The sequence below is a fragment of the Uloborus diversus genome, chromosome 6, assembly GCF_026930045.1.
Source record: "Uloborus diversus isolate 005 chromosome 6, Udiv.v.3.1, whole genome shotgun sequence".
NCBI lineage: Eukaryota > Metazoa > Arthropoda > Arachnida > Araneae > Uloboridae > Uloborus > Uloborus diversus.
The window spans coordinates 125,592,997-125,620,091 of record NC_072736.1 but is presented as its reverse complement, the minus strand read 5'-3'; the positions used below and the strand labels follow the sequence as shown (position 1 = coordinate 125,620,091).

The following is a 27,095-nucleotide window of genomic DNA, read 5'->3' as shown; positions in this document are numbered from 1 at the left end:
GTTCTTGAGTTATGCGACATACATACGTACATAAGCACATACATACGTACGTACATAAGCACATACATACGTACATACGTACATACATACGTACATAAGCACATACATACGTACATACATACGTACATAAGCACATACATACGTACATACGTACATAAGCACATACATACGTACATACAGACGTCACGAGAAAACTCATTTTAATTAATTCGGGAATCGTCAAAATGGATATTTCGCGTGTCTATACGTTCTTAGGCACCTATCCACGTGTGGTCGAGTCGAAAAAAAAAAAAAAAAAAAACTCAACATTCATTCGGGGATGAGCAAAATGGAAATAAAGGTCGATTTTTGAGTGAAATTTTTTTCGCGAATACAGTATTTCCTTTTTTTGTAAAAGGAAGTAAAAATTAAGTCATTCAAAAACAAAATAATCCGCCAAAGACGAAGACGTGAACTTGTGAGTAAAAGAACGTAGCTAATTAAACATCTTATACTAAAGTTGAAACGTGTGGTTATTAGGGGCGGATGCAGGCTACTACTTTAGGTAAGGGGAGGGGGGCGTCATATTGAAGCATATTAGGTTTTGGATACGAAAAATTTCTGAAACTGCTTCTGTGTCAATAAAAAGTACAAATAGGAACGGAATAAGGCCTAATAAGGCATAAACGTTACTAATTAATTTCTCAAGCAATAAAGGAAAGTAGTATTTCAAATATTTAAATTATAAATAATGAATTTTAAAGAGTATTTAAATCGTTTACATTTTATTCATGAACTGTTTGCATACAACGTGGATGGATAAAATTGTCGACGGTTCAAGGGGGGGGGGGTGCATGACTTTCCCCTTCTATCTTCCTCTGGGTTACTTCTTGATTCCTTATTAATAAATCGTTTTTAATAAAAGTTATATTTGCGTAGCACATAGTTTTCTCGTGCAGAAGAATTTTTGAAGTGGATTTAAAACTTGTATTATTTAAAAACATTTTTTAAATAAAAAAATAGAGTTGAGCATCGCTTAAGAAATGAATCATGCAAATTAAAACAATGCATTTATTGTGAAAAAATACAAAACATGAACACCATTCAGCACTAGAAAATCAATATACAATAATTTCAAACACTGTAATAGTTCTTCAAAGTGTCTCACAATAAAAAAAAAATCATAAATAACATACATTCCCTATAATTCAATGCTGAGGAGCTTAGAATTATGTACATAATGCCCAGACCTGCTCCAAACCCAGTGCAAAATAGCTACGGTATGTGATGTGACTAAACACATTATATTCAATATGAAGAAGCAAGTTTGACGGAGTATGTAAATAATGAAAAGAAACAAGAAAAATTCATGCTAAAGAATTTGTGAAGGGGTTCATTATAAATAATTAAAAAAGAAAAAAATCACAAGGTTAAACTTTCTTAAGATGCAGAATTAGTTGTACAATATACCGAAGATACATACATAAATAATGACTTCGACTAAAAAGATAATTCCTTCTCCAGAAGAAAAAAAAAACTTACAAATTTATCTTCCTTGAATTTATTAAATCAATCAATTTGTCCAAAAACGTACTTAAAAGCAGTCAGTTACTCCAAAAACATACCTATGTTCCCTGCAGTATAAATGAATCAAACATAGACATCTTTTAAAAGTTTAACGCAAGGAAACACGTAAAAGTATAGGTTTTATTAATCTAATTGCTGTTTGGATAATTTTTAATTTGTCGTTACAAATTATAATGCAGGCGAATGGTAATGCTGAAATTTCTAAACTTAATATCTTGACTTTAACCAGGGACAGATTGGATTAAACTCACAGTAGTAGCTAAAGGCGTTGATAGATATACTACATCAGTTTGTTTCCTTCTGCTAATCTTATTTGTCGTATAGTCAGCTTCTTTTGGGTTTTGCATTCCTTAGTTAATTTTTTTTTCACACTTGCGTGACATAGCTCATGACAATAATAATGATTTTCGAAATCAACGTATATATTCTTTCTGGAAATAACGGAATTAATTTCTGAATCAGTTGGGATAATAAATGAAAATATCAAAGCAGTAATTGCAATTGAGTGGACTATGGATTCTAATGATGATCTTTAAGGAAATTGAGTCATCATTAACGAAACTCTCTTACAGAACTGAACTTCATCTGTAACGTTAAGTAAATGACTGAAATTCAAAGCAGTATTACTGCAAATGGTTACAAGACGATAGAGCATTACACGGAAAATGATTTAAATTCTTTTTTTATTTGGTTACGATATGAGCGAAATAAATAAATAAATACAATAAAATGAAAGAACAAATAATAATATTAATGAAAAACTATGTTCTCCTTAAATAATTATTAAACAATTTAATTTTGCTAAAAAATAAAACAGCACATATTTAATAATACTTTTTTTTGTACTTGAAAATATGCTTTAAACGATTTGTCAGTGGATTATAATATTTAACTTGATTGTTATGATTCAAAAAGTGGAATAATTTAAGCTCTTCAAGTCATTTGAAAAAAAAAAAAAAAAAGAAAAGTGGGGATTTTTTGACTATCATAAAGCCTTTGGTTGATTTTTCATTTGAAACTTCTTTTGATTACAAAGATTGAACAAATATTTAAATATATCTGAAAACATGCTTTTCTTTACTGTCAAAATGGAAAACATGGAAAGTGTAAAAAAGAGTCGACTTGTTGGTTTTCTCTAAAACATAAAATCTCGGACAAATACACAGATACTATGAACGGTTATGGTTGTTATAAAGTTTTTTGTTAAAGTACGCTTCATTTTTAGCATGATGTTACACAGTCTAACAAAATTGGCATTGTATAAGTAGTTTGGTCAATCCAGAAATTGTTCCTTCGTGAAATTTAACAATCCAATAATTTTTTCATGTAAAGCAACTAAACAGCTCAGTAAATCCTTATCACTGTTAGTCAAGTTTAAACACACTTGTTCACCTGAGATTCCTTAATTCATTTTCCAAGTTAAGATATTTTTAGGTTTTTCAGTAATGACCATAAGGAATAGGGTGATGAACATGATAACCCTGATGTCCTCCACCACCAACTTGCCCATATCCACCTTGGTGTCCTCCGTGATGTCCACCATAAGCAGCACCATGAGCAACATCATGATCCTTGTTGTGTCGACCATCATGACCGTAAACTTTTTTGTGGTATCCAGCACCACCATAGTTACCTCCGTAGCCGTCAGAATGCTTGGATACGTGACCCTTGTTGTGGTGTCCAACGTCATGGTGGGACACTTGATGAGCTCCACCATGCTGCTTTTGTGCATCGTGAAGGTGGTGGTGGGCCCCTCCCTTCTTGTGGCTGCCGCTGTCGTGGTGCTCGTGGCCAGATTTTCCGAATTTGTGGTAATCATCGCCATGTTTCTTTTCGTCGTGGTAGTTTTTGCCTCCGAATCCTTTTTGGTATTTGGCTCCATGATGGTCGTAGAAGTCGTGATGGTCTTGATATTTCTTCTTGTAGTCGCTATCATGGAAATCGTCGTGGAAGGTTTTGTGCTCGCCATGCTCCTCTTTGTGATAGACATTCTTGAACCCACGACTTTTGTGACCTTTATCCTTAAATATCTCCCCACCGACTTTATTACCCTTTTGACCATGACCTGAAAAATTGATAAAAAATAATTATGAAATATTTGCGCAATTCTGTGAATGAAATGACTGAATAATAAACTCTGCAATTTTTTCACGAGAATATATTATCTTCACCTGTAAATGGGGGGGGGGGGGGAATGAAGAAAAACAGGGAAAATTTGTTAATTTTAAAATTAATATGCATACCTAAGAATAGTGTTACATCTTCTAATACAAAATAAATCATCAAAATATTTTTAACATGCACTCGAAAGCCAAAAAATCTTCTTTAAAAAGAAATACGGTAGCGAATAATTGCGTGAATAGGAAAAATAAATAAATAAATAAAATAATTTGATGCACAAAAAGTCCCCCCCCCCAAAAAATAATAAATATTCCACAGAACTTTAATCTATTATATAAGGAAAAACACACACACAAACTTAGGTAGGGAAGACTAGGGTAATGGCTGTCGCCATGATTTCTCTTAAAGTGAATAACGAAGATTTAAACTGATTGGTGTTGCCATTTCACGGAAGTTTATGGATATACTACTCAAGCGCTCGCGCTATCGTGGCAGTCGTCGTTTGCCTGTTATGTAAGAAAGACAAATTTTGACGTTTTGCCTTATAAGAAAAAGAATAGTTTAATCTACTATCAGCTCTTACGTTTACCTTTCCTGAAACTAAACTGATCTCACAATAACAAGGTAAGCCATATTGTTGCATCACACAGTGTTTTATTAAGGTTTTAAGCATTGATATATATATATTTTTGCCGTTGAAGGAAGACATGTTGCTGGGATAATGGCGGTCACCACAATCGGGGGAATGGCCCCCCCCCTTCCAAGGGGTATTTAAGTGACACGCGCTCCCGAAAGTAAAATTAACCTGAGCAACACATTGGCAGTGCTCTTAAATTTGCAACCCCCCCCCCCTTTTTTTACCATGGAAAGATGTTTTTTAAAGTCATTGACTTCATATTCTGTCCATACTTTCAATTTCTTTTGTAATATCTGAAAAGCGGAGTTATGTAATAAAATAAACATAAAGATTTCATTTTAACGTGCTTATTTCATTGAAAATCCTCAGTTCTTATTTTACAACCGTTAAGTAGTAAATGACATTACTGACTGCCATTACTCCAGGGTAGGGGGTAATATCGGTAAAAGTTGAGTAACAGGTCTTCCATATCTTGTTACATAATATGCTGAGTTCATTCTAGAGCAATTGTTGTTTGAATTTTCAACGCCCGAATCAATATTTGAATCACTTGTTACATTTTCAGCATTTACAGAACCATCCATATCGCAATCAAATCTAAAACTGGGCTCGTTATAGGAAGATCTTAAATGGCACCTATTTCGTCTTACTACACAATTATTTTTCTTGTTTCACCCAGTAACCACGAGGATTTTTATCTGTTCTATTTTACCTCTTTCCCCTTCATTTCCATTACGAATTAACACGTTTTGACCCTTATGAAGATCCTCAAGTTTTTTAGAAGTTTTATCATAATATAACTTACTTATTTGTTGCTTATTAATAATTTTATCCCGAACGTTACATTGTAAATCAGGTTTTAACAACTCTCTACTTATTGGCAGTTTAGTACGATTTCTTTTACTCATTAAGGCTTGGGATGGGGAAAAATCTAAACCTTTAATAGGTGTATTTCTGTATTCCATGAGCGCGTTGTATACATCCCGATTAGACTCGTAACATTTTATAAGTATACTTTTAGCAATCTTAACTCCACTTTCCGCTTGGCCATTACATTTCGGATCCTACCGGCCGCGCCATGTTGTATTTTATGAACGTTTATTAAAAGCACAACATAAACAGTTACAAGCCTGAGCAAGAGTACCCAGTTAAACCATAGGAGATACTATTTATAGATTACACACAAGCATCAAGTTGCAGTTAAACCTGATGTGCAAATCACATAAAACAGTAATGATTGCGAAGGTCAATTCTCTAACGTTAACTAAATCTTTGTCTTGATTGCCTCAGGCTTAAAATCAATAGAAATATTCGTTTTAAATATTTGAAACAGATTTATGGAAGCAAAATATCTCCGTGAGAGAGTGGAATAGGAATACATCGGGATTTGGTGACTTGCTTATCTGTTACTTTAGCGAAACAGAAAAATATCGTTAACGTCAACACCATGCTTGATATTAATGCTTAAATTTTGCATTTTAATGGAACTTTTAATGTTTTTTTAATGACTTTATCTATTTATTTTGAAGATAATTTTACATTTTAAAGCTTTTTATGCTTAATTTATGCGGCAGGTTATTTTAAATTTAATGGAACTTTTGCCGTCTGCCTTGCTTATTGGTCAGAGAAGTCTGACTGCGACAGGAAGGGCATGGATGTACTTGCTGTCTCCTGTCTTTGCTCTTTCTTTGTGAGAATGTGTTGTTGTACTGTGAATTGCTGCCTAACCTATAAATGGGTCCTTATGGCATGTGTGTACTGTAGTTCACACCAAATTACGGTTCAGTTAGAAAAGTGGAGCAGCGTACCTCAAATTGCAGTTTAGCTGTCACACGACAGCAACAATGGGACTTTTTGTGCTATTTCATGATTTGTTTTGTTCATTTGGCGGATTGTTTTACATTTGAATGAAACTTTTATTCTTGTTCATTTTTTTTTTCATTTAAGGCTTCATTAAACTTACAAAATTGTGTGTGCTATAGCCAAATAAGTAATTTTCACGAAAATACTACCAAACATGGAGGAAAATATTAGGGTCGCCAAGCATTTGTAGAAAAGTATTATCAACTAGGAAACTTCAGTTTGCTATAGAGATTAATCCATTACACAGTGCTACCAGAAATTGAATTAAATGTTGTTACAAATGTGTGCAACATTACCTCACATAGTCATAAACTAGAATGTTTTAATAAGTCACGTTTTTACATAAATATGCGGTAAATCAACTTAAATACGATGGAAACTCAAAATAGACCGTTGTATGACATAAGACGGGGGTACCTTTGGGGCTCTGTAGCTAACTTAGGGAGAGTGGGTACTTTTTAGTTTACGGGGTTCTAAGTAGGACAAACTGCTTTGGTTCAGTCTGCAATCATGTCTGTTGTTAGGGCTGTGTTGTACTGGTAAAACACTGAAAAGTGTTCCAAAGTTTCTTCATTTTACGGTATTGCATTAACTTTTTTTTTTGCAACTTGCATTTGTATTACTTATGATCGTTTTTCTGTACCATACAGAGCTTGGAATACAATAGGTAGCATCGTATATGAAAATAATAATGATAATAGTAATAATGATAATAGTAATAATGATAATAGTAATAATGGATGCATCAGATTATGCATACTTCACGAAAGAAAGGTAGAACGGTTTTCAAAATGTTTCTTAGGGGAGCATGTTAGCAACTGCGGTGTGACAAATTCCACTGTATTCCGACTCGTGGTATAATGAAACTCGATTGTGTTTCAGATATAGTATTTAACTCAGTGCTCATGTCAGCTTTAATGTAGTCGAGTAATCATCCATTTTATTTTGTCTTTGGCACATTAAATTATGTTAGGTTATAGCAATACTGTGTTGAAAATAAGTACATACTCTAAGCACTCAACTGAAAAAAAATTCTAGTTGTCTTTAATGCTGTTAGTGCTTTCATTCATTTTGCTGTGCAACCTTTATTTTTAAATTAGTAATTGTTTTCTGTTTTTTATTCTTCTATTTTTTTTAACTCCTCGTACCACAAGAAATAATAATTTTAAAGTATTTGCATTTTAAGCATTAAATTAAATCTTGTTTCCTAAGTCGATTTTCTCCTTACCTCCATGCTTCTCTTGAGCAACAACTCCATCTTGATATGATCCACCATTTACGACTCCTTTTTGATCCTTCCCATATTTATCGAAGAACTCTCCCTTCACAGCGTGATCTTGATGTCCTCCCTCCTCATGTCCTTTCGCGAAGGATTCCCCACCTTTCTTCAGTCCTTCTCCATGTACCGCGTGGTCTTCCACTATCTTCTTATGTCCCCCTTGATCCACCACATCTACATGCTCCTCATGGACTCCATGCTTCTTCTCCCCATGCGCACCACCATGACCGTCATAACCGGAATAACCTTTGAATCCTCCGTCATGGAGGTGGTCATGGTGAGAGATTTTGCCACTATGCTCGGAGAATCCTCCTCCACCTCCTTTTCCTCCATGACCGGAATAACCACCAACGCCTCCTGTTGCGTACCCATGACCAACGCCTCCAACTCCAAGTGGTCCGTAAACGGAAGCATCGGCCTGCAAAGATTCCTTTTCTTCTGGTTCATCGACCAATTCATCCTCATATTCTTCATCTTCTTCTAATGCTTCTGCTTCTTCTTTTGCATGTACTGCTGTTGCCACAAACAGCGCCAAAATTACCTGGAAGATAAAAAAAGATTAGTGGTTATTTTCAAGTAATTTAGTTTATGGGAAAGAAAAAGCAATGAGTGAAATGGATTTTGTTAATTTGAAGGAGAAAACAATATGCAAACTCATGTGATGTTGTTATTAACTGTTTCATTTCTGATTATTTTAATTGCGTTTTGTCTTGGGAATAGATTAGTACAATATATTTTCAATAGATTAGTTCTATCAATTTTCAATAGATTAGTTCAATCCATTTCCAATAGATTAGTTCAATCTATCTCCAATAGATTAGTTGAATCTATTCCCAGTAGATGAGTTCCATCTTTTCTGAGTAGAATAGTTCAGTTTATTCTCTAGAGAAGACAGAAGATGCATTGAGAGTTTCAATGATGGTCTATACAAAATGCGAAAAATTCTATCAACTGAGACGCAGCTCGAAATTCAACTTTGGCAGTTGGCAGCAGTGGTTCCAACTTTGCCAACTGCTGTTCGCAGTCGACAGTTTGTGACATTATAAACTATTTCATTGCTGAATATTTTAACTGCTGTTTGTCTTAGGAATAGATTAGTTCTACCTTTTTCCTACAAATTCATTCAATCTATTCCCAGTAAATGAGTTAATTTTTTCCTAGTAGATAATTTCAGTCTATCCCCAAGAGCAGACAGAATATGCCTGAAAAGTTGAAATTATGGTCTATACTTAATACGAACAATTCGATCTACCCAGCGCGAAATTCAATTAGTGATTCCGAAAATTTTGCCAGCTGCTGTAGCAGTCGACTGCAGTGAAAAGGTTATATCTATTTACTGATGTCCTATAAACACAAATTCAGGATGATAATCATCCATTTATCAAAATTTAAATCTACACTTAAGGAAAACATTTAGTTAAGATTGCACTGTATGTTTTGCTAAACGTGTATACCTTTTCTCTTTTATAATCTGAAAGTTGATCGCTAATTTAATGAATATTATCACTTATAAATAAATTTAAGTAGTAAACAGCAAGTCATGTGGAAAAATGAAAAACTTATGTAATGATTAATTTACTCAAAATGATAAATTTACTTCATCTGCCAGTTTGTTGGCGTTCTCAACTTCAATGAGATGGCATCTGCCTCCAACTCGGTTATTCCCTATTCCGGACTGATGAATCTAAACAAGGAAGACACTGCAGTCCTGGATGGGATAACCGGGCTGTCGGTGTGTTGCATGAAAATTTAAGTACCGTTTACAAACAAAAACTGAAGATTAAGTATGAAATTTTAAAATTTTCAATTACATAGGTATGTGAATAAGATACAAACTTTTTCGCATCAAAGGACACAAAGCTTTGTAAAATGAAAAAATTAAAAGCATAAAAGTCAAGAGTTAAAACCATAGTTGGTTATATAGCTCCTTTATCGTATTTATAAATCATCATGTTGCATCTTAAACATTTTTATTCTATTTTATTTCATGGTTGGTTGATTTCATAATGTATTTTACTCTTGTTTAAATAATTTGTTAGTTGAAAAATATACTGGTGATAGTAGCAAATGACTTTTAACATGGTGTCGATGGATCTGGTAATTTAAAATTATTATATAAATTATATTAGATATAGCATGTTTCAAATGTAACATTTTAGAATTTTCAGCGCTAAATAGCAAATTTTTCCCTCGATTTCATGAAAAAATAAAAAAACAAGGCAATTTTTGTCTCTTGATGAGGAAACTAATTGATATTCTTTCTTTGCACATGTGATTTTAGTTTAGTCCTCATATCGATAGGTCATGAATTTTTTTTCTTTCCTCTTTAGCCTACTTTTTTGTTGAAAATAATGCAGGCTTAAGATAATAGTTCATTTTTTATGAATATACAGTGAAATTCCTTTATATCAAATACCAATACAACAAAATATCCGTTTCAGCGAAGTAAATTTTTATTCCCTGTTTAATTGCCATTAGATTGCTTGAATTCCATTTCAACGGAATTCTTGTTACAACGAATAAAATGTCCGTAGTAAAGAGAAACCCCACTTGTCCACTCAATATTTTCTTTTATTACAATTAACAATTGCTGTAATACGTAAACTGTAGTTACACTGAATTCTTGAGAACCTCGATTCAAATAATTGTTAAAAATATTTTTTTTGGTCTACCTAAACTGCACATTCTATTCAAATTAAGTCAAAACACCGAAAATATACAATACTTTTTAGTTTTGGTAGTTTACCTCTGGATCATATAATCAATAGTAGTTACATTTGTCAGTTAAAAATATTTCCAGTTGTCACCAATTAAGATATTAATCACCGTCTGAGCATATTTTAATTCTCAGTTCACAACAATTTGAGAAATGTGCCATTTAAATTTTTCATATATTTTGAGTTTTCAATACTAAGTCCAGTACAGTTTCAGTATTTTCAGCATGTAAAAAAAGCAGATTTCTAGCATTTCAAGTCTCAGTAGACACCCTGTTTAATCATGTTGCCGTTTCCGAAAACTTTGGGCTGACATCACAACGGTTTTTCATTAAAAAAATGTTTTTTTTTTTGAGCAATCACGATTGCTTATCGCTTTCATTTGACTGTTTTGATGTCCTGTGATTTTATTTTCCAGCCAGCACCCTCTGCAGCATCACCGTCGACCGGCTCCTAACGATGCTGCTCCTCTAGTGAAAACCGTCTCCAGGTTGCATCCATATCCTACACTTACACGCATACATACACGCACGTACACAAACACATACACACATACATAAAGACATACACACAAACACATACACACACGCTTACTTACACACACACATTCATGATTGCGAAAAACATAATTTGAATTCCAAATGTCAAAATTCAAATTAATTTTTAATTTTTTTTTAATGATTTGAATGACATTTGTAAGCAGATTTGTAAAACATTTATGGGGGGGGGGGGGGGAAAGCGGGCTTCCTTATAGTTTCCGAAAATTTAACTCTGTCTTCAGAAAATTTTACTTCAGACCACTATTTCCCCTGAATCATCTATAGCTGAATATTTTCAGATATACAGGCCAATATTCTTTCAAAATACAATTCGACAATTGCGCTGGAGATGTCCATTTGTCATTCAATTCGTAATTTTATGAGCATAAAATCACTATCCGGAAACAAAAAAAAATTCAAATTCAGGCGGAAACTTCAATTTAATACCATATCCTGGTGACACAATCACTCTGCATAATGTTGCTCTTTAAAAGTGATTGAAATAGGATCAAAGACTTTTTCGCTGCACGCAATGACAGAGATAAAAACGAATGAAATGTTTGAAGCGACGGAGCAGTCAGTTGTATTCACGAAAAGGAAATGAAAAAAAAAGTTCGTGTTCACAAACGAACTCAATTGTACTGTTTTTTAATGCAATGAAATGGGATCTCTTGCAATCGTGACTCTATGAAAATGACGCCAAGAATCGAGCCTGGCTTCCTTTTATTTCCGAGAAAGAAATAAGCATACCGAAATAAATTTCTGTAAAAAAAGGGTTTCTAGAATTTATTTACACTAACTTTCGATTTTTCGCGGTCTAGGGTGTCACGGTAACTGCGGATAAGCGACTTCAGCGGATAATCCGCAGAATCTTTACTAATAATAAAGCTGAAAGTCTCTCTGTCCGGAAGATGTCGGGATGTCTGTAGGATGTCTGTGACGCTCATAGCGCCGAAACCGTTCGACCGATTTTCATGAAATTTGGCACAAAGTTAGTATGTAACAAGGGGGTGTGCACCTCGAAGCGATTTTTCGAAAATTCGATGTGGTTCTTTTTCTATTTCAATTAAAAAAAAATATCATAAGATGGACGAGTAAATTACGAAATTATCAAAACGTGGAACCGTAACATGGGCACAAGCCAATTGGCGAGATACGAAATTATTATAACGTGGAACCGTAAGATGGGTGCAAGCCAACTGGCGAGAAAATTCACCATACATTATTTGTAAATATACAGGCGAACCAAAAGACCTTTCGATTTTTCTGTTACGGGCAAAGCCGTGCGGGTATCACTAGTAAGTAATAAACTACAGTTGTGTAAAGTAAGAAAACCAACGTTAAAAAAAGCACAAATTTGCCAATTACAGCAGACACGTGTTTCGGCGTTACAGGGAACGCCTTTTTCAATGCAAAAAGTAATGAGCTTATGGATGAAAAAAAAGGCGTTCCCTGTAACGCCGAAACATCTAACGTATCTGCTGTAATTGGCAAATTTGTGCTTTTTTTAACGTTGGTTTTCTTACTTTACTGTTCAGCACAAAGCTATTTGTTTATCAGTTGTGTATTCAAGATCTAAAACAATCAACAACATTCACTTAGCATACACAGTTTTGTAAAAAATGCATATAAAAGCAAAAAAAAAAAAAAAAAAAAAAGTAAATTCGTTCAAGGATGAATGTCACAAGTACTGAAAGGCTTGGTTTCCCGCAACAACACAACGCAACATAAACCTATTCATAAAATAATGGGGTGTTTTCCAAAATTTTAAAAGTATTTTTTTCTGAAAGAGCATGCTTAAAAGCATAGGATCTGACCATTTTTTAAATAATTTGTTCAAGTTTAATATTAAAAAAAAATTACTTAAATCGGTGATCTTTCATTGTTTACATTTCTTGCCGATGACATCACAAATGCTGAAATGCCATTCTGTGTTACCATTCACAGTGAAAATATTTAATTCGCATCTTTACTGACATGTGTTGGCAACGATAGGGTTGATAGCAAGCGTAGAGTGCAATTTTAATTCGCTGCTTGATTATCATAACGTGAAAATGCAGTAGAAAGATTCGGCAAAGTGCATCATTTGTGACGTCATGAAGATCACGCCTTGTTTGAAAAATCAGACATTTTAAAAAATTAATTAAAAAAAACTGTTGGGAAAATGAAAGTATTTTCTGGGTCCATGTTATTTTTTTTTTGCTCTTTCTATCCATTTAAATGACGAAAAGTAGTACTTTTGACTGAAGGAAACCACCCTATTCTCCAATTTCTTTCTCTAATAACGTATTTTTTTTCATTGGTAATGATAATGTTAGAAGATACTGCTTCATGTCGATATGAATTCTGAGTACAAATTGTTTCTCATTTTTCTGAAACATAGTTTGCTAGTATAGTGGTTGATTTCTTGCTTTATTTACTGTAAGTGTTTCATATAGCAATCGCAACTCATGCTCAAAAAAACAAAATTTGTGCTTGACCGATCTTTATCAAATCTTCGGTTTCATTGATTTCTGAAGATAAAATTCAATTTGTTGATAGGATGTCCAGGGCATTAGATTTCATATTTTCGTGCACTTGTATTGAACTCAGTCTACTGTAAATAGGGTTCTTTTTTTTTTTTGTTTTGGAAAATATAGTTCGACGAATATTTTTGTTATTATGAGAAAGTTATAACAACCAATATGGGTGATGGACAGAAGGAATGTAATTGATGTTACAGAAACTGTGTAACATGTATTTCTTTTATAAACGTAGCCGACAAATGGCGAGTTTAAGATGTAATAAATTTATTCATTTTAGATATTTTAAAAGGCAGATAAAATTTATTTAAAAAACAATCTACTTTTCACTCCATCGTCCCCCCGTACCTACCACTACTTGTGGTTTAACCAGTTGGATGGAACCCTGGAGACAGCTCTGATTTTTTGATCCAGAGCAGAAGCTGAGTAGTTCCTGGTCCAAGCACCCTCAGAGGTATCATTTCACTTGGAGGACTTTGTGATCACGAGCACATTCAACGTCCCCCAGTCACCATTAATGAAGACGGTGGATCATCGACCGGCTAAGATCGAACTCTGGACCCTCCAGTCACAAGTCCGATGCCTTACCGATCAGGCCGTCCATAAATGTTGTTTTGCTTTCAAAGGGGGAAGAGGGGAGGGGGTAGTGAAGATGTGACAGTTTGTGACAAGAGGGGGCAGGGTGTTATAAGAAGTGTGTCATGTCGCATTTCTTAACAAAAATATGCTTGAGAAAAACAGCGTGACAGTAACAAAAGCGGGGAAGGGATAAGACGAAGTGTTGCTTTGACACGGGGAGGTAGGAAGGTCAAGTTCGTCGAAAAAAAGTGTGACATAATTTAGGGATATCCCATCATGAAAAGCGCGCAATGAATTTTCAAAGAGGGTTTGTATGACATAGCGTCATGTACATTAACAGCTATTTATGATACGAAAATAGCATCACGTATATTAGCAGCCATTTATCAAATCAAAATAGCATCAAGTATATTAACAGTCATTTACCGCATCAAAATTGTATCACGTATATTAACAGCCATTTATGATATGAAAGCGGCATTAGGAATACTGACAGCCCTTTTTGAAAGTCGAGCACATTGAATTATTTTAACACTTAAAAACAGTAGGAGGAAGATGTTTTTCTCAGGGAAAAGTCTAAAAGAAAGAAAGCATTAAGTACTCGCTTGAGTCTGGTGTCATTTTTTCTTTTTTGATCTAGGGAAATATAATTATTACTTTCTAAAGCTGCTTTAAATAATTGTTTCTAAAAACTACATGCGACCGAATTTTCTCTCTGAAAAAAGATTTTTATTACTTCCTGTTTCCTGACACTGCGACTTGCATCTCAGCGGCAAATGCAATCAGGAAAAAAAAAATTGAGTGAATGCTTTTAAAGCTCCACGAAATATTTACAGCGTACATTGTTCTGGTTTTTAAAAACAATATGTACAGGAACTCAAATAATAGATTTTACAAATTCAACTAATAATACTTTGAAAAGTAATTTATTTCTATTGAGAAAAAGTGGATTTTGTTTCAGATCTTTCTTGAGAATTTCAATGTATTAAGTTTAAAGAACCTACATCTATGTATCTGTTAATGCAGTTAATTCCAATCTTTCGGTATTTTCATCCCGTATTTTTCTCAGAAACTGTTCCACCTCCTCACTTTTCGGAACAATTCATTTTCTCAGTTTTTGCATAGTAATTTATTTAATCAGAGACACTGAGAGGGGGAGAGGGTTGGCACTGATTGCGCCATTTAACTTTTTAGGGGCATTTTGGGGTGTGGAGGAAGGGGTGCTCTGTTGTATTTGAGGGGATGGTCCATCGTTCTTGCCCCCCCCCCCCTCAATTGGAGTGCAACGTGAACTCCAGATTTAATGGACATGAAAATTGTTCATAGTACAAAGTGCGAAATCCGGAATCCTCTGTTGTTCTTCGACTACTCAATATTTCGGATTACTAACGTTTTCCTTGTCGGAAAACTACTCTACCCTATGATTAAAGTGAAAAACCATTGTAAACAAAGCACAAGTTCCCTATAAAGTATAGCATACAGCTATTTCAAGGCTACAATGGGGTCTTTCTATTAGTGCAGAAAACTCACCACACAACAAGAAAGTCGTGAGAGAACTGAACGTCATCACATGGATGCCGGTATATATACCAAATGGGTCGACCAATAGATTGACTTCCCTCTAGCTGGGGAAGCATGTTTTCAATGCTGAAAAAGCAGGTATTGTAATAGAAAAAAAAATTCCGACAATCTAGATTTCGCAATCAAGGGTTGAAACCAGGCACGTAATTTCGAATTTTTCCGGGGGGGGGGGGGGGCAAGGGTGAATTATACCAAAAAAGAGCAAAAACTACGCTCAAAATACATAAATTCCTCAAATCAAGGGGGAAAGCAACCCCCTCTGACCATCCTAAATAACTGGTATGTTTGAAGCACTGATCTTTAATTTTTTAAAAAGTTCTTTCATCTCTTTAGTTGATTATTATGTTTCCAAATGATATAATTTTGCATAAATATCAGTATTTCTGTATATATATATATATATATATTTTGCTCATATTAAATATCATAAGAAAAACAAAATGATAAGTTAAAGCAAAAATAAAGTGGCAGAAAGTAATAAACAAACAAATACATTTATAAAATAAATAAAAGTGTCGATCAGTCTGTTCGGCATTCCCTACGAACTTATGCAAAAAATATTGAATTTTGAGACACCTCAGTCACATGTGTCTCTATTTATTATTCCATCCAAACGGCTTTTGTTTTTAAGACATCTCGTTCCATATGCGTCTCCATTTATTATTTTATCTAAATGGCATTCTTTGAGTTTTGATTTATCCTAAGAAAAACATAAGGCTTTCTGGAGAAAACTAAATCCTAAATAAATGAGTTCCGATGATAGACGAATTCAGTTCGCTAAAACTTTATCTGCAATTTTTTTGATTTTGCCAGTACAAATGCTTTTTTGTTTGTTTGTTTTTTTATTTTTAAATTTAACTTTGTAATAGGATTAAAATGGGTTTAAAAAGACATTAAGGCTAAAGTAAAATGTTTATTAAAACAATTGAGTAACTTCTACTGTTTGGGACTAGTATTCATTTTTCCCCAATCATATGGAAAAACTGGAAATAAAACATGACTCAATTTCGAAGGCATAACAATGATACATCTTCCCTCCCGTTTTCAATCGTTGCTTTTTTTCTTTATTTAAAGCCAACTAGTCCTGCAAATGGTCTTTGGATGAGACCAAGAAAATAACGAGGAAAAAAATGATAGAAACAACATGAATTTAAAAACATAACTAAGTTATTTGGCACAGATTTCTCTTGGAATCTCTTGGACATTATTGACGGTATTAGATTCATTTCTAAATAGAAACGCTGAAGTCAGGGGCGCCCGGACTCAAGTTTTTAGGAGGGCGGAAATTTTCAATTTGGTGAACAGAACTACAAATTTCAACGAATGATGGTAATTTTACCGAATAGAGCTCCAAATGATGATAACTTAGACCTCCCATCGGGGCGGCGCCTCTAGTTCAAGTTCTACATTTTGCCACAATTGCAGTTTCCCAAGCCTGCTCATAAGATAGAAATTTTTAAAATTTCATTGATGAGCCATTCTTCGAAAAGTATTTTTTCTGTCACACGGCTTTTACGGTAAAAACTTAAAGGAAAAATTCATTTAACAATGATTTTTAATTTCATCAAAAATATATCTATTTAAACCTGCCAACATTTTTTTAAATAATATTTTTTATTTTAGTATATTTTTGATTCACAACATGTGAATTCTCACCTCCGTGGCATGTCACACGTGTGACTGTTTATGTTGCTTAATAACTTGTTTAATTAAAAGTATGTACTTATTGTGTATGTGTCTGCTGTAATCGGCAAATTTGTGCTTTTTTAACGTTGTTTTTCTTACTTTATATACTTATTTATTTATTATTCCTTTCACAAGTGTCTCAAATACTAATTGTTTAAGAATATTTAATTTTATAATATTGTGTTTTAGTTGGACAAGGAGTCATGTCACACAATAAATCCTCACTTCCGTTGTCTAAACACAAAATGCCATTTCTCATTAAGACCTGGCAGTAATGACATCTAATTTTATTTTCCATGATACAAGGGAGCCCTCTTGTTTACTTTTAGCCATAGTTGAAGGTGTGAGATTTTTGTCGAAAAACAAGAAGATGGATTTTGCTTTGAAAACTTCGTGTGGTTATTTTGACTTCTCACCTCCGTGAACGTAAATATCAGGGATGTAAATTAATGTAAAAAAAAGAGAAGGGAAGAAGTTTTTATATGCTTAACCTGTGCAGCAACGAAGAAAAATTTTTTCCCCTGAAAAATGCATCTACTAGGCCTATATTAATAGAAAATTCCTCACCTCCGTGACAGACCTTATCAATGTCATTATTTTTGAGGTGAAAATAAATGATGGAGGGGAAATGCATCAATAATATGCATTCTACCAAAATTATAAATTGCCAGTATATCCTCAAATTTGCTAAATACTATTTTTTAATATACATTTGAAACTACTAATTAAGCCATACTTTAGTTAAGAGAGCTTAATATTATATTCCCACTAATCATTAAAATAGATGATTGTTTTTAGAATTAACAAAATTACTAATTTGATATTAAATTGGCCTCGATTTTTAAATATTAAAAGTTTTTTTCTTCTTTTTATTTCGGGAACAAAGCATCATTTTTTTTTTTTTTTATTTATGAGTAAAATAATTGGAACTTAGCTGGGCCATTGTTTATGGTTACTTCTAGTAGGTAACACTTTCATGTAAGAATAAAAAAAAGAAAACAAAAAGTTTCGAAGTTGAAAAATATTTGCCTTCAATAAATTACTTTAAAATAAAAAAAAAAAAAAAACGCCTTCAAAAAATACCCAGGAACTATAAAGCAAAAAACTGACAACTCACCGAATCCTGAATTAAACACTAATTTAACTATACGGGAAATTAGTCTTTAAAACTAAACCTACTCAGTTACGTTAGGTTGTAGTTTATAGGAGGCCCCGACTTCAAAGGGTTATTAAAAATTAAGAGTTCGTATATAATTAGTTAGGTATTCAGAATAATTCATCGTTTGGTAATTTAAATCAGTGTTTATTTTATAATTCGGTGTTTAGTTTAGTTGATTTTTGTACTGGAATTGTAAAATAAATTTCATTTCTATGTTTGGGTAGGAAATAGAATGTAAGTGTAATCAGTTATTTTTTGGCTTTTTAGTTCCTAGGTATTTTTTGAAGGCGGTTTTTTTTAATTTAAAAGTAATTTATTTTTTGCTTTTTAGTGGTGTAAATAACACGTCGAGCGTCTCGGAGACTTCCGACGACTGTGAAGAAAGGCTTTTTCAAATGCGTAACTGTGTACAAAAAAAAAAAAAAAAAAAAAAAAAAAAAAAAAAAAATTGTCTTCATCATTAGTTCAACTTTATCAAAGTTTGCTTTCCGAAAACAAATGCACGAGTCACTAAAAAAAAACCGAAATCGCTTTAAGTTTAAATTTGTAAAATTGTAAATTTTTTAATTGTAATATTGTAAATTGTAATTTATGTTTCGCAATACGCGTCATGTAACTCGTGATAAAAGTCGCATGTTTCTTCTCATGGTCCCACTGTAGATGAAGATTAAAAATTCTACTAGAATGAATTTTATATTTGTTTCAGAGAATCTTAATTCAAAATTTTCATTATCATTACTATTAATAATATATTTTTCTAGTACTTTCTTGAACTATAGGTAAAGAAAGTATACACCTTTGTTTTATGGTCTTTGTTTATCAAAGGGTTTTATATTTAATCGTTTGTGAAGGAAATTGCACGAAATTTATTGTTTTACCCTTAACTTTTCCCTAAAGAACAAATTTGGTAAATCAAGGATTTGGAACCTAAATTATGCCACCCCTAAACAAAACCACCACTAAAACAGAAAAAAAAGCATAAAAACCGGTTCACTAAGTGAGACGATATACGAAGTTAATACAGTACAAATCGATTTAAATGTGAGTATGATATTTGAAGAGTTTCCTCAATTTCATCAAACCTGAACTTGATTACCATTAGACCGCCGAGGAAGTATACCGTTTCAAAGAAAAAAAAAAGAATTTTCCTTATCGGTACAGGAAGGGGCGTGCACAGAAATTTTGGAACCCATCACAAATGACTTTTCCGAGCCCCTCTCCATATTGTTTACCCCTATATTTCACCCTTAATTATAAAAATATTGGTCCCCTTCAGGCTCGGGCCCGGGCCAACAGGTGTCCCCCTCCCTGTGCACGCCCCTGGGCACAGGTGTCTTCGAGTATTTATGGAACATTGTACAAATGAAAAACAAATCCGAGTTCAGAACCACCTCCTTTTTTGAAGCCCACTAATTAATATAAACCTAATTTCAAATTGAACTGGCGGCATCGTGAAATAGTAAATCTAGAATATTGGTCAAACTTCAGAAATCATACACAGTTATAATGTATATTATTAAAGAATATAAATTAAATCGTGGGGGAGGGGTGTTCTGTATTCAATTTCCTCTCAATTGAACACTAAATATATTTAAAAATTGAAATATTAAATAAAGAACTTTATATTTTAGTGCCTAAATAAAGTTATTTATTAGTAAATAAAATATTAAGGTAATTGATTCAACTATTAAAGTAGCAAAATATATTTAATTTACTGCTTTGCTACGCAGTAATAAATACATTAGTAACACCGAAAATAAAAAATTAATAGGCAGCGCAGCGTTGCGAAAATCAATCATGTGACGTATGAAATTTAAAGTTTCTTGGATTTCTCCGAGACTCCTTTTCAGATCCAGACTAAATTACAATGGGACCATCTGGGAAGTATACCCTTCCAAACAGAAAAAAAAAAAAAAAAAAAAAAAAAAATCAGATCGGTCCATAGTAGTGTTGGAATAGTTCGAAAACACCACATAAGAAGCCGCAATACGATATCATAACCTCCTTTTTTGAAGTCGGTTAAAAATTACGTTTTCCTGAGAATGAACCTGATATATTAAGTTAAAAGTTACTTACGATTAGCGATGAATTGATAAGGCATTCGATAGCTTTGTCTCCATTAAAAATGTTTTACTCTATGTTAAATGCCATTATTTCTGTCTTAAAAGAAGTTTATTTTTCTTCCTGAGGTTCCTTTTATCTAAGCAACCGTGAATTAACTTTTAGTAGTGTCCAGCAGACCATTTTCTTACTTAAATATATATTTTATTTTTCATTTGAACATTATTCAGATAAGTTTTTACAATGCATGTGTTTTTACAATTTATGTGTTTTTACAATGCATGTTTTTACAATGCACTGTATTTCGAACTGATTTTGTGTGAATTTGGTGCTCTGAGTTCTAATATGACATCAGGTTTTACCCAGGAGCTCGTATTTCTAAGATATAACATTGAAATATACGTGACACGGGTTTAAGTTACATCTATCGATCAAATGAAAAACAAAGCATGGAATTTTTACTCCTATTGTATTATACAAATAATCAGAACTTTTTACCTTTTTACTTCCTTTTACAAAAAAGGAAGTATTGTATTCATGAAAAAATTTTCACTCAAAAAATCGACCTTAATTTTCATTTTACTCACCCCTGAATGAATATTGAGTTTTTTTTTTCGACTCGATCACGCGTGGATAAGTGCCTAAGAACGTATAGACACGCGAAACATCCATAATGATGATTCCCGAATTAATTACAACGGATTTTCTCGTGACGTTTGTATGTGCGTATGTATGTCGCATAACTTAAGAACGGTAAGTCCAAGAAAATTTAAATTTGGTACGTAGACCATAGACTAATAATAAGAGTAGACCGAGCTTTCTTATTCTTGCTGATGAAGAAAATTGGTTCATAGATGTATCATGTGACTAGTGGAAGGGCTTGGCGAAGACTTTGGCAGCATGGTTGCTAGATGGCAGCATTATCTCCAGTTTGGCACTCGACATGTATTTTACGACAATGTGTTTTCATTAAAAAAAACTTCCAGGTGCAGAGATTGAACTGTTTTTCTTTTAGTTATGCATTATTTTGACATTAGTAATAGTTTTTGATCAGTTTTCGGTAACTTTTATTTTATTTGGAGCTGTCAGCGTTGACGTGAACGAAATGGCGTAAACGTTTTGCATTAACGCAAAAATGTACTAATCGCTATCTTAAATTGAAACTGTAGGTAAAAATCTTACCGTTTGCTGATTCTTCTTGGTCGCTTGCATCTTTTATTGCTTAGAGAGTTATTGAAATTGACTAAAGAAAATGCACAATACTATCTAAACGAAAAACTCACTATATTAACAAAATATTTACAACTTAGAATAACAAATTTACAAATCGGACTCCATAAAAGATCATTCTTCCGTGTTCCATCAATTCTATTTATTTTATTTCGCGCTGGCGTTGATCGTCTGCTACGATTAACGCCCGCTGTTGCTAGGATATCCACCAGTCACATGGTTTGGTTTATGAGCAGCAAAAGGGTTGCCATAGCTCGGTCTACTCTTATTATTAGTCTATGACGTAGACTCCTAGTGGGGTCTAGTTGTGCACCTCCCCTTTTGGTTGCATTCGGGTGTTTCTAAAGGTGTCTTTTGCCCCGTTTTGGGAGGAAATCATTGTTAATTTGGGAAATGACATTAAATTGGAGTAAAAGGAAGTCACGTAATTCACACATCAGCTCTTTTTTTACAAGTGTTCGATGCTCTGCCTCCCAACAAATATTTTAAATAAGTGTTTTAACATGTCAACACCCCAGAACCCGCAACTCCTGGTTCTCCATTAATGTTTATGTTTAAAAGGTTTGACTGTACAGGGCCCCCCAAAATAGTTTGTTTCGGGCAAGGACGGATACAAGGGAGGGGCGATGGGGGCGATCGCCCCCTCCTTGAGCTGAGATTCAGGAACTTTCTTCATGTATATTTTCGATATTAAATTTCCAAAAATGCAATTTTGCATAACCCTTGATGGTGTTAGAAGAAAGGGAGCTCATTCCCGGAATTGAAGTAGTGAAAACGCAATCGTAGCCCATCTCTTATTACTCTGGAGATAGGGACTGGAACTTTATACGGGACTTTTTTTGGAACTGAAGTACCTAAATCTCAATTTTAGACAATCTTATATGATATTAGGGATAGGTTCAAAGACTCTTCCTGGATATTTTTTTGAAATAAACACAACTGTAGGGCACCTCTGATTAAATAATGGTAAGCGATGAGGTTTCGTGCACTCCTTCGAAAGTTTTTAGAAACTGAATTTCAAAAGAGTCAAGAATAAAATTAAAAAAAAAAAAATCGCTCCCTCCTTGAACATTTTCTGGATCCGCCCTTGGTTTCGGGTATATATTAATCGCTGAAAATATCATATACAAAGATTCATTTTGTCACAGATGATTTAATACGAAAATATACAAAACAAAAACTTACAAATTAAACTCAATTCGTTACACCGTTGTTATAAACTTGCCAGATATTTACTCCATGTAGTGAATTTTACTGAACGTAACTGGACTGACAATAGGGCAAATATGCCGGAATCAATCCTTGTTTCAGAAGCTTATACTTGCATTAGAAGTGCGCAAAATGGAGTTAAAATGGCACATTTTGAGTAAAACAGCAGCACTTATCTGAAAAAATAGAGCTGCTAGAGAAAAAATTATTTCATTTTTTTGATTCATAGTCCCAAACGTATCTAAAATCAGTTCTCAAACTCTGGACACCAAACGAACAGCATTATTTTGTTACCCTGTGTAATAAGTGAAAGGTTTGAAGTTAAGGGAGGTTATTTGTTTTCTTAGCATAGCTAACTTTAATATTTGAGAATTTTTATTCTTTCAAAACGGCACAACATGGGCACAGGTGTGGAGTTACGGCTTCTTTATCATGAGTTCATTGACTGTTTTGGGCTAGTTAATGTTTTTTGCATATATGGCTCTCTGAAGTCTCTTTTTTCCTATGTATGAAATTTTAAAAGTTTCTACAGCTAGAGTAAATGTAATAGCACTTACTACAGTGGTGGTAAAAAAAATTGCATCACCCGCGCTGCAAAGGAGAGGACTATCATCCCGACTGCATTCAACACATAGTCAAGCACCCCGTATCCCAGATGATTTGGGGATGTATTTTGTATCAAGAAGTTTGTGGGCTTCACTTTGTGCAAGGAACAGTAAACGCTCAGGTGTATATTGGCATTTTGGAGGAGAAATTGCTTCCTATATATATATATATATATATATATATATATATATATATATATATATATATATATATATATATATATATATATATATATATATACTATCCGGGATCACTTTACTTCAGTTCCAAACGTCATTTTCCAGGATGATTCTGCTTCGTGCCATACAGCAAAACTGGTAAGTAACAATTTAAAAACCTTTATCCTGTCATTAGACTTAAATTGACATGTACGCAAGTTCAGAAATGGAAAAATGAGCATGGGGTTAGCAATTTGCCTTGGCCCGGAAACAGCCCCGATCTACGTAAACAATTATCGGATTCCCTGCTGTTAAATGTTTATTTCGTAAATTTTGCAGAATTTCACATACATTCATCGTTAATCGATCGACCAAAACTTCTCAAATAATCCCATTGTTGTAAAAATGCAAGGGTGATGTAATTTTTTTTACCAGCACTGTACAATGGGACGAATTTGAAAACATGGCAGATGACCAGACCTGGATCTATAAAGTTTGCCTCCCCCCCCCCTAAAAAAAACCTCTGTGACTCTGAGGCTAACAATGTATATTTGTACTGTTAAGAAGTCTTAGTGCTAGTTTGTTTTTCAATTTTATTTTTAACTTTTGGGCCGTTGGGCCCTTTAAATACGTGCCTTGGTCCCCCCCCCCTGCACTGCGGGGTCTTCGGATACGCAGATCCGGGCCTGCAAATGGCTTGTACAAGAGTAAAATTAATTATAGGTACAAATGTACTATTACTTACAGGTACATATGTACCATTAAGTTTGTGTTTTCGTAAATAATTACACATTACAGTAATATTTTTAGTGTATGTTTATATTATGAACGCAATAATTGAAGTTGCATGTTTTTATGAGCTCATTTATTTATTACAAATGTGAATTCTTTTCAGTATTCTATTTATTTTATTCCTACCCATAAGTTATGCAAAGTTATTTAACCCACTGAAATTAGGTTTTTATTAGGGAAATTTTAATTAAGTATAAAAATGCTAATTCTTTCTACTTAAGACTTTGAACTATATTTTGCGATATTGCTGAAAATAAACATTCTGGTTTCGCAATCAACACATGCTTCATAGAAAACAACCCTTTTGTTACTTTTCTAGTGGTAGCGATATATTCAGGTACTAACTAATATTCGGGTCTTTAAAAAATAAATCATCACACCTGCAAACAAAAATGGATACTATCTCGTGGAGGTTGCCGAACCCTGACCTAGAACTAAGTGAAAAGAATCTGGGGAAGACGACTTAAAACTAGTTGTTGTGATAAATTACAAGATAAAGAGCGGTCAAGCGGAAAGAATGGACAAAAATCGTGTATGAGATCAGGGATCAATATGGGTTGTAGCAATATGAAGATGATGATGAATAAAATTATAGTATGAAATGCTTTTCTTTAATTTTGAAAATCTGACATTAATTACAACTGAACTGTAGACTTACGGCAAGAGGATGGGAGAAGTCTGTTAATATCCTAATCTCAGGGATAGATTTAAGAAACGAGACAAACTTTCGAGGAAGAAATCATAACGTGTTTATGATTTGACGCATTTTCAAAAGTTTTTGTCTAAATATATTTGTGGCAAATCTAACCTGGTCATGCTGTGATTAGGCGTAATGCTGTGATTAGTATGTCCGTAGCCTTCACAATGTGTTTCAGTCAGTGGCGGTTACAAGGGGAGGGTCATGGGGGTCATACCCCCCTATATTGTCAACCAAATTCTCCGTCCGCATTGTGTTCAAGCACTTGATGAATAAATTATAAACCATTTCAGTAATGTTATCAATTCATTAATTTTTTTGAAGTAAATATTTGAAGCATTGCTTCTTTTCAATTATTATGAAATTAATTAGTAACGTTTTTGCTCTACTAAGTGTCTTATTCCTGGCCGATTTAGTGCTTTTTATTGACCCCCAACCAGTTTTAGATGCTTTTAGTGCCAAAACCATGAGTTCGTTGGGGGGTTGGGGGTCATTCTTCAGCATGACCCCACCCCCCTGGTTTCAGTTTTGGTTTGTCCCAACTGTAGCCTCTCCTAATCTGTTTAATGTTCAACAAAGAAATTTTCGACGTTCGAACATTTAAAAAATATTTTGATGAAATTTCAAATTAAACGATTGATTTTTAAACGAAACAAACTTTTAATCAAGATCAAAAGTTCCGTTAAATTGAAAAAATATCCGTAAAGTAATTAAGCTAAATCATTGAAGAAAAAAATAATCCGCCAAATTTATCTAACTAATATGAAAGCATGAAAGGTCCAGTTAAAATGTAAAATAATTCGGCAAATAAAGATGTTAAGTCGTGACAGTAAAAGTTGTTTTGAAATGTAAAATTAAAGCGCTAGGAGCAAAAATGACATCAGCAATGAGAATTTTTTTTGGCAAATTTAGCGTATTCTAAATTGTCATAATTCCCCCAAATCTTCATTGGTCCAAATTAATATCATAGAAACTGGTGGTTCGTATCCAGTGGGATGGTGTTAAGTTACGAATAAATTTATTTCATATTTAGACGTTCTTTTATGTAATTGACGAAGAAACTTTTTGCAGCAAAGAATGCAAATTTCAGTGGAGCTCTTGTAACTTACGCTCTCAATCGTCATATAAATAATAGCCGATAATCAAGTAACCTGCGTGTTTCAACAATGAAACTCGCGCCACGGCATGATAATTTGATAATATGTTTCGGTAATGTTTAACATGCAGGGAAAGGCTTGATTGTGACAAGGCTGAACTCGATCTGGTAATTTAACTATTTTACTGGTAAGACTGTGTCATTTTAGGGGAATGAAGAAGCGAAAGAATGGTTAACAATGAACGCTACCGACTGGAAGTTTAAAGTTAATCCACTGAAGTTAGGGTTAAAATTTCAACTATCAAAAGATTATCAAACAGGCAGTTGCTTCGTTCAAATGTAAAAGAGTAGAAGCAATTTTCACTCGTCATACCTTGACGGGCGACTTTCTAGTATTAATATATTTTCCAAGTTTTTTTTAAACATTAAACTTGCATGCATGCATGTATAATCCTACGCTTATTTTGACAAAAAAAAAAAAAAAAAAAAAAAGAAAGAAAAGAAAATATATTATTTTCCATGCGATCTAATTTTTTCCTTCTGCGTTCAGAAGTAATTAATTACCACAAACAGAAGTTTCAGTTATGAATAATGATAATAATGCTGAAGCATAAATACAAAGAAACGTAGAACAATACAATACATAACTGAGCACATAAAACATAATTATTTTCTTACTTTTGATGAGATAGTTGTTTAATACCAAAAAGTTAATTACTTTTTGGCTTTAAACAACTGGCGAGCATCTCTCCATTCAACACAAGCTAATAACTGAATCGTTAATTACAAATATCTGAATTCAATGAATGAAGTGGTAATTAGAAAGCTGATTATGAAAATTAATTATTGATACGTAAAAATTTAACTCATTAATTCAAACTGCAATGAAAGTATCTTAAATGGCACTTTTAAAGAACTAGATCAATTGCCTTGCAGGTTTTTTCTAATTACTGATCTGAGATGATTTAATTTGCAGTTTTAGTCAATTCTTTTTATCTGA

At 33.5% G+C, this 27,095-nt stretch overlaps 1 protein-coding gene across 1 annotated transcript in view; it reads right to left on the bottom strand.

Annotated features, from left to right (window-relative positions):
• Window positions 1–3,005: 3,005 nt before the first annotated feature.
• LOC129224971 (uncharacterized) overlaps window positions 3,006–27,095 on the bottom strand; it is a 53,032-nt gene continuing 28,942 nt past the window's right edge. The window contains exons 2-3 of the mRNA XM_054859518.1: window positions 7,416–8,007; window positions 3,006–3,631 (exon numbers count right to left, since the gene is read on the bottom strand). Of these exons, the coding sequence (XP_054715493.1) occupies window positions 3,006–3,631; window positions 7,416–8,007 (1,218 nt within the window). The remainder of the gene's footprint in view (window positions 3,632–7,415; window positions 8,008–27,095) is intronic.